Source organism: Rhamphochromis sp. 'chilingali', assembly GCF_963969265.1.
Source record: "Rhamphochromis sp. 'chilingali' genome assembly, chromosome: 20".
In the NCBI taxonomy this organism is placed as follows: Eukaryota; Metazoa; Chordata; class Actinopteri; order Cichliformes; family Cichlidae; genus Rhamphochromis; species Rhamphochromis sp. 'chilingali'.
In genome coordinates this window covers 11,734,611-11,748,130 of record NC_137947.1, presented here as the reverse complement: position 1 = coordinate 11,748,130, position 13,520 = coordinate 11,734,611, and the positions used below count along the sequence as shown (strand labels likewise).

The 13,520-nt window shown below is 44.4% G+C and overlaps 1 protein-coding gene across 4 annotated transcripts in view; it reads right to left on the bottom strand.

The window, feature by feature from the left end:
- The window catches only part of unc5b (unc-5 netrin receptor B), a 52,999-nt gene extending 41,209 nt beyond the window's left edge, over positions 1-11,790 (bottom strand). The window contains exon 1 of one of the 4 annotated variants that reach the window (XM_080869837.1): positions 10,770-11,790. In XM_080869837.1, coding sequence (XP_080725963.1) covers positions 10,770-10,857 — 88 coding nt within the window. In that variant the 5' untranslated portion in view covers positions 10,858-11,790. The remainder of the gene's footprint in view (positions 1-10,769) is intronic. The other 3 variants (XM_080869839.1, XM_080869838.1, XM_080869840.1) reach the window with 3 other exon arrangements.
- Between the last annotated feature and the right edge of the window lie 1,730 nt (positions 11,791-13,520).

The following is a 13,520-nucleotide window of genomic DNA, read 5'->3' as shown; positions in this document are numbered from 1 at the left end:
CTTCTGCGAGCAGAATTAAGTCAAAGTGCAGTGACTTTCTCATTTTAAGTGCCTTCAAAGAGCCCCATTATTACCTTCCCAGAATGCAAATGTGCATTGGGCCAATTAGAGGTTGGGCCAATACCAATGTAAGCCCATAAAAATCCACCCTTTCATAATCATTCAACAATATGACTCATGGGTAAGACTGGAACACTGGACTGTAAATGTGTCATGATTATGACTCTGTGCTTAAAATGAATGGAGGAGCTGTGTATTTCATTCCCACGGTACTGGAGCGGAGCCATGCATGTTTGGTGTCAGGGCTTCTAATGAAATAAATAGACTTGTGGTAGTACTTATTAAGCCTCCATAAGTGGCAGGTAAAGACAAGAGCCCTGCGGTGGATCAAAGGCAGTTAAATGTTTCTTTTTAGATCTCCCCTTATCAAGAGGTATTTAAAGGGAGAAGGGGGGGTGCTTTTTTTTTGCTTGTGGAGACAGACGCCCGCATCCAGGATGTCTCTGTGTAATTACACGCCACAGAAGACCTTCATTCCTCTCCTCTTCACAGAGAGAGATGAAAGGCAAGAGAGACAGAGGCATGTAATCGCTCCTCTAACTGAAAGAGGGGGAGAGGAGGTGAGGGATACAGAGAATAGAAGGACAAAAGGATGGTGAGTGGTGGTGGGGTTTTAATAAACCTCCTCTGTCTCTTGTTTACAGAGTCTCTCCTACCTCTCCTGAGTTCCCCCCTCTCTCTCGCTCTCTCACGCACACACACCCATACAGTCTCCCTTTGAGTGAGGCTTTCATTATTTTTAGAGTTGCCTGTTCTTTGCCTCGGGACAGATGTGTAAATTGTTGTGCTAATGTAAGGCCCACTGCTGAGAGCTTTGGAGGGAAGGAGATTTACACACTCCACACCACTGTATAACTGTCATTCACAAACTCACACTCACAAGAGCATAAAGATAGACGCCATGAGCGACAGCATGTCAGCGTGCACACACACATACACTCACAAATATACACTGAAAATATTTAGTATACACATCCAGAAATGCATACACTATTATATATTGTACATATATTTATTAGTTTCAGGTTGGCCATTCTTGTATTTTGCTCGTTTGTGTTGTTGTGTTTGCACATCTCTGTTGCTTGTGGGGCTCGCACACAAGAATTTCACTCGCATGTGCTGTGCCAGTGTGCCTGCACATGTGATGTGACAATAAAAAGTGATTTGATTTGATTTGATTTGACAAGACCTAGTGCACACACACACAGACGTGGGTGGACATTGACATGCACACATAAATGTTCTACTTCCTTTTGCCGTTCAAAGTCTCCTAACCCAAATCTAAGAAAAAGACTCCCTCATCTCATCACAAAAGGACTTAAGAGCAGCACTTAAGTTTCAATCTGTCACTGTTTCACTGTAAAACTCTGATATTCTTCCACTGGAGTCACTATTTTCTCTACAAAAAGGAACACACTGGCAGAGTTGGAGAGTAACAGAATACACGCAATATATTAAAGTTATAAACATTTAAACGGAAACCGAAAGTGGGAATTTATTGATTTATCAACCGGCCATCGGAATGAGTCGATATTTGTGCTGTTTGCCGCCATCAGTCGATCAGCAAACAAGAAGACATTCATCATCGTTCAAAGCAGTGTTGTCTGTTATCAGTTTTGCCGTCCTCCTATCGATCCTGCTTCAGGAATTTGTGTTTATTCAAAATGTGACTGATGAGCTGAAAGCCTTCAAAATGGCCATGTAATTAAACGTCATCTTCAACTTCTTTGTCTGCCTTAGAGAGGGAATAAATGTCACAATTACCATCTCTATACAAAATGTGACTAGCTTAACTTTGGCTGAAATTGGAAGTTTCTTATGATTCAGGGCAATGGTTATTTTGAGAGACAAGCGGTAGAGTGTAGCTGCCTGAAAGCCATCACTTCAACCAATTTAAGTCACTAAACCAGATCATCTTTTTTTACTTTTAGCTGCTCAGCTGCTGATGGACGATCACTAGCATCCTCCTCTGTCACACCAACCCTCTGCATGTCTTCCTTCACTACATCCATGAATCTTCTCTGTGTTCTTCCTCTTTTTCACTTGCCCCACAGCTCTATAGTCAACATCCTTTGTCCAGCGTATCCACTATCCTCCTCCTCTGAACATGTCCAAACCATCTCAGCCTCGCCTCTCTAACTGTGTCTCTTCAAACCGCTCAACATGAGCTGTCCCTCTGATGTACTCATTTCTAATCCTGTCCATCACTGAAACAGATCTCATGGTCGTGTTTGCGGTTGTGGTTGGTGCTTTTGGTCAATGAAATTCTACCTAGCAAGTATCTCTGCCTGTGGAGCACAACCTAGTCCGTGCAGAAGTAGCCATATGTGGCTTTTTCCATATATGGTTACTTTTATTCAAAAATAAATAAGTAAAAATGATATCGCAACAGTAAAAATGGTAAACTGCAACTCAAAAGCTCATATTTAACATGTCTAATCCAACAATCTGAACATCATAATGTCATGTTGTAATGTTATGACAGGAAATTGTGCTCGTTTCTTGTGCTAAGCTATGCTAACCAGCTGCTGTCTTTATCTTTACACTTTTGCACAGACATGAATCATGCTATCTGGTTTTCAGGAACACTGCATGCACAGCTTGTGCATTTCCTGAAATCCTAGCAACTGTTTTTTTTCTCTCTCCTGTAATTCATTTATCAAACAAAAATCCAAGGAATAACACAGCTAGCTTCCTGGGAATTTACTGCTTTTTTAAGCCATTGTTTCCTGAACATGACAACACAAGTGATTTAAAGACAGCCCCTTGGGTCTGAAACTTTGGAGTGACGATTTTCAAAATTATGTTTATTTTTTTTTCCCTTCATGGTCGCAATCTCTATTTCTCTCCATAATTCTGTCTGTCTAATGGCACCGAGGACTGTGAGGTGCACCAAACAACCCATCTGTCCATAGATCTGCCCGTCCGTCTGTCTGTCTGTCTGTCTGATTCGCCACAGGTATGTCTGTCTTTCCCTACATGAGCCATGCTTCTTTCATTAAGCTGCACAAGTGAAGACCAGGAGCTGGCTGCAGCGTGAAGGTTGAAGCTATAGACACAGAGAGACACTGCTCAGTGTTTAATGATCCACTATAACTATACCTATTCATCTCTCCCAGCAGAGCAGAGAAACGCCATAGAAATGGTCCTCTGCTGACAATACTGCATCATGCTAAATCACAACTCCTCACTCTGCACGATATGAATCATGTCCCTCCAGCTGCTTAAAAATGTTCCTTTAACATGAGGCAGCACAAGGTAAGATTCAATAAAAAATTACCTATAGAAGCAGAAGCAGTTTAAAAGAATAGCGTCAGACAACAACAAAAAACTGAAAAAAAGTGTCCGCCACTGCACCACTGCCACATGAACCAATCAAACAGAAACTTCAAGCTCACATCTATCCCCGATCGATAAACATCTATATAGCTTTCCTTTGCTTGTGTGAGGAGCTTTCCCTACCTGCTGTACTTATGGGCACGCAGAAACAGAAACACACACACACACGCACACACCAGGTCTTGTTGCTGAGAGGATTTGAGGCAAGTGAAGCCGAGCAGCGGAGTCAGAACAGAGACACCCAGAGTTAATGAACCCTCACCAGTCAGCATGGCTGTCCATCTGCTTTCATTATCCCCATAAACAGAGAGCCATGGGCACTTCTCAACCAGCCAGCAACACAGACCCACACGCAAACAGCACATCATCATCCTAAATATCCCACGTGAATTATGAGGTTTGTGCTCTATATGTGTGAGTGTAGGATTGTGTGTCGCGGGGAAAGGGAAGGGGCTCGTATGTAGATTATAAAGCCTATGCGGCATAGCCGAGATCACCACCTAATCTGAGTGGAGTTGCGGGGAGAGGTGAGCACGAGGTTGACTGTTGAGCCCATCTGGTCAACAGCAGGTAAGAGGCTTGAAACACACACCCGCTGACACACTTGATGCAAGTGTGAGCCCATACACTTAAATCTAACCTTAATTACATGCATGTACATCTGCCACATTAGATCAGCGCTCGTCCCTCCACTTCGCACATGGCACCCGTTTAAAACGATTCCTAACTCTTCGCCGGCTTATGCCTGGTAGCGTTTTGTAGCATGCGTCGCATAACACCTGGCGCGGTGAACGCACCGGGAGAATAAACCAGGTTTCCTCCTGTGCAATCAGAACGGCTGCCAGAACAAGAGAGATGAGTCTGTGCACGAGCTGTGCGCTGATTGAAACCGAGGAGTGTGACCCCACTGTGATCCATGCAGAAAAGGGAGTAATACCTAAGTAATACAGTCGCTTTCCCATCGTCTGTGCACCCTTTCGCACATACGCACACCCACGCCAGACACACAAACCGAGCCAAGATGTGCCTGTCAGTGCTTGATTAAGACCTGCATCCAAGGCGAGAACAGAATCTTTACTGTGTATTGGAGGCTCTCAGTCAAAGCCTCTAGAGGAGAAGTAAGAATTAAGTCCTGGAGCTGGAGACATGTGGAGGAATTAAAGGGTGGATGAGGCCAGATCTCATTCTTTCACTCTTCTCTTTGCTATGGTTGCAATCCAAGAGTGTCAAAGCAGAAACGGGGATTACTGCAGCTACTGTGGCTGTTTGTGTGCGCCTGCATATCTTTGAAGGCTGAAGATAGATTTTGCATGGCAGACCTTTCCCTTTAACATGGACTCGAAAGATCCAACGCAAGGAAGGAGAGGATAGCAAAGAAATGGACGGAGAAGAAAAATCTGAGATAGAAGAGAGCAGTGAAGAAGAGAAATGAAGAGACGGGCAAAGAAAAGACAAAAAGGAGGTAAAGGGAAAGCACAATGGATGTCTGGGTGCACCCCTGTTGACCTGCGGTTAGGAAGCCAATCACAGCCTCATTACTGACAGAGGCAATGGGCTTAAGAGACAAACATGATGCTTTAACTCCGCAACAGCCGCTATGTTAAATAACAGCAGCACACTGCTGACATGCAGCCAATCACACAAAATCCATCAAGCCTCCCCTCCTCCCCCCCCACTACACAGTCACAAATACACTCATTAAGCATCATTTGCCTTGATTTAAATCAGGGAGGAAGAAAAAAAAAGTAAGTTTGAGTCCTGCTGTTGCCTAGCTGAGCGCCATGCAAGCAGAAGGACGCAGGATCATTTCCGTTCCCTTTCTCATCCGGAGATATGCACACGTACGCTCAAATACGCCCATCTCCCCGGGGAGGTCTATGTGTCATCCCCTTACTTTAGACACACCAGCTGCTCGGTGTGTGTGCTCTGCAGTGTTAAGAGCCCCTTCCTACTTCGCACAAGCCCCCAGTGGCACCCACATCCACTTACACATAGGCATGACAAAGCTCCCCTCGCTCCCCTCTTTCACCCACCCTCGACAACTCAAACACCCCCCACATTCATAAGTACCTCGAGGGCAGATGGGACCCTAATAAGCGTTACACTCAAAGAAATGGGATTTTTCACACTGCCTTCTAAAGAGCAATTCCCAAACTCTGGCAGAAAGCTGGCTACAAAAAAGAAAAAAAAATGATGGAGTGAGAGAGATATGGATGACAGAGGTTGGTGTATGTGAGACTATAAACCTATAAATACGCCTGATGAGACTATCAAGAAACGGAGGGAAGAGAAAGGGGAAATGGGGACAAGTGATAGCAGTTATTAATGACGGTGTGAAGGAATGTAGATCCGTACGCCAAATTCATTTAAGAAACTAACACAAACTCCATCGCCTCTGTAATGCAGCACATTTCCTCTAAGGATGGAAAGTGTATTAGTAACACACTTTAAGCAGATTTTTTTTCTCCCTCCAGTTAGCCAAGCCCACATGACACACACTGATACAAACAGACACAAACACAAGCATTAACAGATTGGCTGTGGTCTAAGCCCTGAGTGGACTTGGCTCAACTGCGTTTAGAAAACAAAACAGCCTCTGCTAAGAAGATGAGGAGGAATCTACATGGGCTGGAAAAAAAAAACCTCTATTTAAGAGCACATGCAGAGTCCTGGAAAAAAAGCACAGCCAATCAAATGCTCACTCTGCCTCTGATCTATGGACCTCAGAGCAACCGCTCTTACCGTGTGTGTGTGTGTGGGGGGGGGGTTCTCTGGATCAGGACTGACCTCCCGTCGTGAATCCTGATCCTATTGGTCACGACTCTCAGAGTGCTGCTGAGATCTTAAATGAAAATTCCTCCACTAACTCACTCACTCCTCCCAAGTGACCTTGCATGTCTTTCAGTATGACACGCAAAAAATACCAAAACAAAAAACGGCGCCTCTTTATCATTTAGAGGATGTGCGTCTGTGTTGCATTAAACGGGTGCGTGTGTGTGGGTGTGAGTGCGTGGGTGGGTGGGTTGCTCTCTTTTTTTAAGTCAGTGAGCACGTCTCAGTGCATCAACTGAAGGGAAAATAATAATAAAAAAATTAAATAAAACAAGTAGGTGTGTTACACTTTCCATGCACAACGCACACCTCTAAAGCCACTTACATGCATCTATAGCTTCTGTTGAAGTTGGGAATAAAAGTGTGTGTGTGTGTGTGTGTGTGTGTTCTTTTGCTGTCCCCTTTTACCCCACACAAAGGGGCAGAAAAGGCTTTCTGGAGACTCCTATTCATCTAAAGCACAATGGAACCCCACAGAGGTTTTCTTCCTGTTTCCCTGTCCGCTCCACCCATCTCCCCCCACAGGCCAGGATGGAAGAGCAGGGGGTACCCTGTCCTGCAGGCAGAACAGCAACTCAGCTCCCATCTGCCACCAAAACTATCCACCCCCAGTTTCTCCATCCATCCATCCTCCTGTTTCACTCCAACATCTATACTGAGACAAACTATTTTATATACTTTTTGACAAAATAAAATTCAACTTTACTCATTATTTTCTGAGCCCTTGCAATGAGCAGGTTGTTCAAAAACAATTTTTTTTCAGATTTGAAACCTCAAATGTTTGAATTAAATGAAACATTCCCGTATTTCACCGCGCTTTTATATGGAGGCAAACAGGTAGGAGGCACCATCTGCTGTGAGATAAACAGGACGTTTCAAAACCAGGATCCACAAGGACAATACATGATACATTTAAATACCTTCAGCTCGTGATAATTACACTATATTGGTGAGCTTTTCTAAATGGCGCACAGATTGAAGAAGTTGGTGAAGGCTCAGCGATATTGATTAAAGCGTTATTACCACAGACTTCGAAATACACTGAGAGCACATTGTATTTGCAGAAATAATGACCTGTTCTTGAAACCATATTCGTCTCAAGACAGCCAGTCTGTGCTCCAAACTTTCTCCTGCTACTAATTTCTCTTTACATTCTTCATAGTCAGCTCCCTTCTCCATTTACCTTGCTGTTTTGCCCTCCTACAGAACTCTTGCTGCTTGCTGCAGATTTATGGTCTGGTCTAACATGCGCAGTATTGGCAAAGCATTAAACATGTCTACTCTTAATACTGTGTGCTCTCTCCATCGATAAGAGCCTTAATAAAAACATCCCCCTAGTGGATTTGTGTGTCTCTTTCCACTTTCAATCCTCCACCACCCTCCCTGACAATATCCTTCTTTCTTAACCGCTGTTTCTTGTGTTGCTTTGCTAACTCAAAGCGTTTCCTTGCTTGCTTTCCCTGCCAGCCTTCTCCACCGATGTCAGCCCCCACTCCACCACCTCATTGTCTGGCCTGTGCCAGAGGTGTAATGATGCTTGAATTCCACTGCTATGGAATTTTTCGTCTTCACTCTTTTCTCATAAAGGATATTTAAAAGGCATGCCCTGAGATCAATCTGTCTCAATGTGCCTCTCGCAGATCCATTTCTCTTCCATTTCTCCTTTCTGTTTTTCCCCTCATCGCTTTCAAATGGACAACATTACCCCGCGTAACCTCTCTCCGGTTTGGTTCACACGCATCATCGTCAACAGCTCCCAGCTGCAATTGGCACACTTGCTCGAACTGCACCGCTCTCGTCCAGTCTATAAATGCACTGCCGATGCCCTAAAATCCTTCACTACCTCCCGGAGCCATCCGGGTCACTTACGCCAATAGGAGAGGAGCAGCCGTTCTCCTCCCACTTCTCTCTCCCTCTCCCCTGCCGTCTCTGATGTCAAAAAATTTGAGCATCATAAGCACATTTTAAATATTAACAAAGACCACTTTGCACGTATGAATAATACAGCAGGGAGGCCAGTGGCTGGCCAGCGAACCGATCCCCTGCCGCCCCACGGCCGTAAAACTAATGCACTGCCTGGGGCCAGAATGGGGCCTGATCTGGTCTGGGAGCAGCGCACGCCCGTGGAGCTCGACTGGCCCGTGGCCTGGCTCGAAGAGAGCTGTCTGTCTGTTTATTTATCACGGTGCCCAACCACCTGTCCAGATCTCTGCAGATGCAACAGCCTGGCAGCACTCTTGTTATGACTACATGTTTCAGAGACTCTTTAATCTAATCTGACATCTCAATCTGTTGAGCGTCTTTGAAGCCAAATCTACTTTGGTGTTTGTTTGACGTTAGCTTTGTTGTCACATTCCTTTCTTTCCATGTGTCTAAATCTCACAACGGAAATGTCAGAGAATTACAGGATTTTTCTGGCCACTTTGTAAAACAGGGCAAACCCTCCCCACCAAAAAAATGTACTTTACAAGCTCACATATAATTTCAAAGAATGTGACTCTTCTTGGAGCGACTGCACTGTCATTCCAGACAGGAAGACTCCCACACTTAACACAAATGAGACAGCACTTTTTGTGAGAGTGTCACTATTCATCGCGTCCTCTATGGGAGTGTCTGACATGCCACGCTTGCTAACTCCGAACACTTGACTGCCCCTTTGCTACTTCCCTAGCCTTACACACTCTTCTCCTTTCTTGACCTCCCAGTCTGCACAGTGGCTTCATGTGGACTTACTGGACATCTGGTCATCTCTGGGTCACAAACTGTGCTCGAAACACACCTCACGTATGTCAGTTGGGGTTTTTTTGTAATTGTGCTAAAATCATTAATAATAAGACACATCAAGAGAGGCGCTGGACAGCAGGCTAGTTACTCCAGACAAGTTTTCCTGGCAGGCTTGGTAATTAATGTATATGTCAACACAGAAAGAAGAGCACCACAGCAGAAATGTGAGCTCAGCACATCCACGATACAGGCATAAAACAGAGACATGAGGGATCGGGGGGGGGCAGAGGTAAGGTTTAAACACAATAGGAGAGAAGATAAATGCAATCTGTCTGTTCAATCATGCTTTCCCTAAATATATCCCTGCTTTCCTTTCTCCCAGACAGAAACTTTACTGGGGCACACTGTGCTATTGTCCCCTGGTGTCCCCCTCCTCTTGGTTCTGCTCCCCTAACAGGACCTCATTGCAGTCCTCAACTGTTTATATCGACATTTCTCATTTCTCATGCAAGGATTTCAGAACAGTCCGCAATTTTAATAAACGTAAGCTGCTTTTCTGCTCTGCCTGTTCAGGGAATAACACACACACATGAGGACCTTGGGAGGTATGGTATGAGTGGGAGGGTGGGTGGGGGTCTTATTGGCATTCAAATAAATGGTCACATTCTTGGCAGACAGTCAGTGTATCTTCCAAAAGATTACTGTTGCCATCAAGTTAAAAATCTGAGTTCTTCCCGGGAGGGTCTTATTTACTCACTGAAGAGGTTTTTTAGCAAAAAAAAACTATACAGAATCTGCACGCATTGTTGTCCGCGTTGTTCTTTTTTATTTTTAGCCTACTGTAAAAGAGCTTAATCCACAATCCACTAAACCCTCAGATTTCTGCCTTGTATTTCAATCTGATCTGACAGTGGGTGCTGAGGAATCCTTCAGAATCTCCTACCACTCGGCTTCACTGAAAGGAATCATTAATCTAACACTAGAGATGTGAAGTGTCCCCTCGGTGTTCAGGTCCTGTCCCATCAGCTCACCAGCACTGACCTGTCCTGCCTGCCAAGAAATTTCATCTCCATGAAAGCTGGCTGCAGTCTTTGATGGCATTAACACTGAGAAATCCACTGATAAAAGTCTGCTCTGCGGCAATCAAAGCCTGTGCTCTTCACTCTGCAAAAGGTTGTCTAATAAAATAATAATTAAAAAGGTATAAATCGTTTATGAGGACAAGTTTAGCATTTCAAAAACAACTGGCACACCCAGGCTTGAAACAAGGGCCACTAAATTTAGCCGCTATATCTTGCAAAGAGAATAAAGAAATAAAGAAGGAATCTCTTCCCCCTGAAGCACTACAAGTGTTCTGTCTTACTTTTCACGGGGCTTTGCTTTTTCTTTTTGGAGAGGCCAAGAAGGCATGGAGCAAAACCTTAATTACTCCCTGCGCACCAGGGGAGTTTGATTTTTCCGCTCCAAGAAGAAAGAAGAGCTCTGAGCTCAGGTCTACTGTAAGACTGAACGCTATGCTGTGAATAAAAAAGTCCTCGTCAGCAGGTGATCTCAGACCCCTGCACAGCTCACACATTAAACAAAAATAAAATTTAAAAAAATCCCATAGACCAGTAGCTGGGGTCTGAAGCAAACTTTGAAGTTAGACACTTTTAGTAAAACGCATAAAGTTTAAACAATCTTCAGTTTTTTCATTTAAGTTGTTTTAAACTAATTTAAAAACACGTTGTGTGCGTGCGTGCGCGTGTGTGTGAACACAGCTGAGCGCGCTGTCATAGTTATTACAGTACAAACTGATCTTTAATTTCACTTACCAGTAGCGGACACGGCAAACCCCCCAAGCAGGAGGAGAAGAACCAGAGGACCGAGACCTTGGCCACGCTGCATCCGCACAGAGCGCATCTTTCCCGTCCAGCCGTCGTGAAATGTCCCGGATCGTCCACGCAGTGTAACCTGCGGAGCTTTTAATACACCGAGTGGCTTTTTGTCCGGAAAAGTCTTTACCCCCAGAATGGTTGCGCGGGGAAGAGTCACACACCAGCGACTCCAGTAATTGAGTTAGAAACCGCTGTTTTTGTAAATACTTGACTCCTGACTGTTGACGCAAACGCCAAAGGGCTCAAATCACATCCATCACCGAGCAGCTCGAGAACGTCTGGGAGAGGTTGAAAGGGCGTAATTTCCATGCGTAATTAAAGTTTGAAGAGGTCCGCGGATGTCAAGCTCTGCTCAAATAAAGAAACGATTCATCGTGACTATTCCTGGTAGACTTCATTGCCAGCTCCACTATTTTGGGAGCCGTGAGCGCAGAGGTGCTGCGAGAGTCACCGAAAAGTTTGACGCATCGCTAAACGAAGATGTCAAATTAAACGACAGAGTCTGGGAGGAGAAAAAAAAACCCAAAACACAAAGTAGCACGGGGGTAGGTAATTCTGTCAGGTAACCGCCAACACCAAAGTCCGAACTCCCGAGTTTGTGCTGGGCCCCTGGGTGTCTTGTCTCGTCCCCGTCCGCAAGGTGTAAACATGAGCACGGGGATCAGCGCCAGCTTCACAATGCCAGCCTCCGGACTACCAGTCCCAGCCCGGCCAATCACATATTATCCTCCTCCTCCTCTCAGAATGAAGGCTGAACAAGTGAAGGTAAAGTAGTGGCAAGCAAGGAGGAAATAGATGCGAGGGGAGAGATAGAAAACACGGATCAGCTCTGGATTCAGCAGGAGTCCTTCTGCTACAAAATGAGGTTGAGCTTGTGAGTTTACTCACATCTATCTATCTATCTATCTATCTATCTATCTATCTATCTATCTATCTATCTATCTATCTATCTATCTATCTATCTATCTATCTATCTATCTATCTATCTATGTTTACTCTGAAAATTGAACAGCTCACAGTCTCCTTTCCTGTTGCTGTCCATGAAAATGTTCCTGCAGCAGCAGTCTTTGGCTCATGTGTAGATTAGTTCTCGTCAATCCTCTCTTTCCGCATATGGGTCATATTTTACTCTTTACTCTCGGCGTCCACAAGAGAGCACCCTTTCATAAATGAGACCATCTGCGGCCAGGACGAGAGCTGACCGGGTCTTCTGCGGTACACGACTGTGTAAAAGTCGCTTTCTGTACGACCGAGTGGCGTCGATAAGTGCATTTCTTGGACATTAAAACTGTGTGTTTTATTGTTGATTATTCTTGTAAAGCAGTGACTGAGCAAATAGGTACAACTAAAAACTTCAGCTTTCCATCATCTGAGGCATTATTTCATTTTTAGTATAGTTACCTTTCTAGGGGTCACCTGCCAATTTAAGGCCTTACCTGGCTGGAGTTTTACCTTCTCCTCCTTCTGTGTTTTCAGTCTTAATTGCATGTTTGTTTCTCCTGCCCATGAGATTTTATTGGTGACAAAGCTCCACAGCATTGGATTTTAGAACGTTTATTTTCACTAACAGGTCACATGATGCAGAGGACAAATTAAATGGAAATCCAGAATAAATAAGTGCATGAAGGCTCGTTCAGCAGTTTGATTATGTTATGTGGCCTTCACAATCACTAGATTTCAGTACAGTTGAGCACTAATGGGAAATTAGGGCTCAACAGAAGCATCTTAAGAGACAATCTTTTGGAAGCGCACAAGATATTCTGCTGTATTTGAGAGTGGCTGATGCTGTTCTGCAAACTGAATGTGTTTCCTTCTTGTGTCACCTGCCTATTGTATGGTTTGGTGAATAAAAGCAGAAATGTATTATTATGTTTTTTTTCTAAAAATGTCACAGATTATTACTTTGTGCCTTTCTTCAACGTCACTCTCTGTGAGCAGTATCGCTGTCTGGCTCGTGGCTAATGTTCATTCCCTCTGAACTGACTCACGTTGATGTTCACTGAGGGGAAGGTTTATCCCAGCATGACTCGCACCTTGAGATTAGACATACTTAAATGTAAAATGCTGAAGAATAAATAAGATACATAAGAGTTTCAGAGTAAAGCCCGGAGTTTTAAGCACGGGGTGAGACAGACAGAGAGCCAATATGCCGCTGAGCCCAGCGCGAGGCCATTCTCTGAGATGTGACAGTAGCTGGCAGCAGAACAGCATTGCTGTACTTTGCTCAAATCCAACTTCAAAGGTCATAATCCATCTGGACAAGTGATGACTCCCAATGCCTCCTTCCTCTGATGACAATTATGCTGTTTCATAAGCACAGAGTACACTCTGGATTATTTATTTATTCTCCGTGTCTTTACTGTGACTGGTGAGAGAGTGAGAATGAGAGAGGTAGGATGAGAGTGACACAGACAGAGATGGAGAGAGAGAGAGAGAGAGCTGCTGATAGAGCAGGAGAGGTTGGGCGTGAAATGGATTTTGCAGGTTGTGTTTGAGGCAGATCTTGATCGTGGAGCTGCAAATGCATCTTCTGTTTACATGCCCGTGCATGCTCTAGCTTCTGATTGTGTTTCTCTAGTGTTTCTTCACTTGCCTGGTCCTATCACATAACAGCTATATGTGCTGCATTATGGATATATACAGTATATTTGAATGACACAGTGACCTTTAATTTTCAGATCGCTTTAG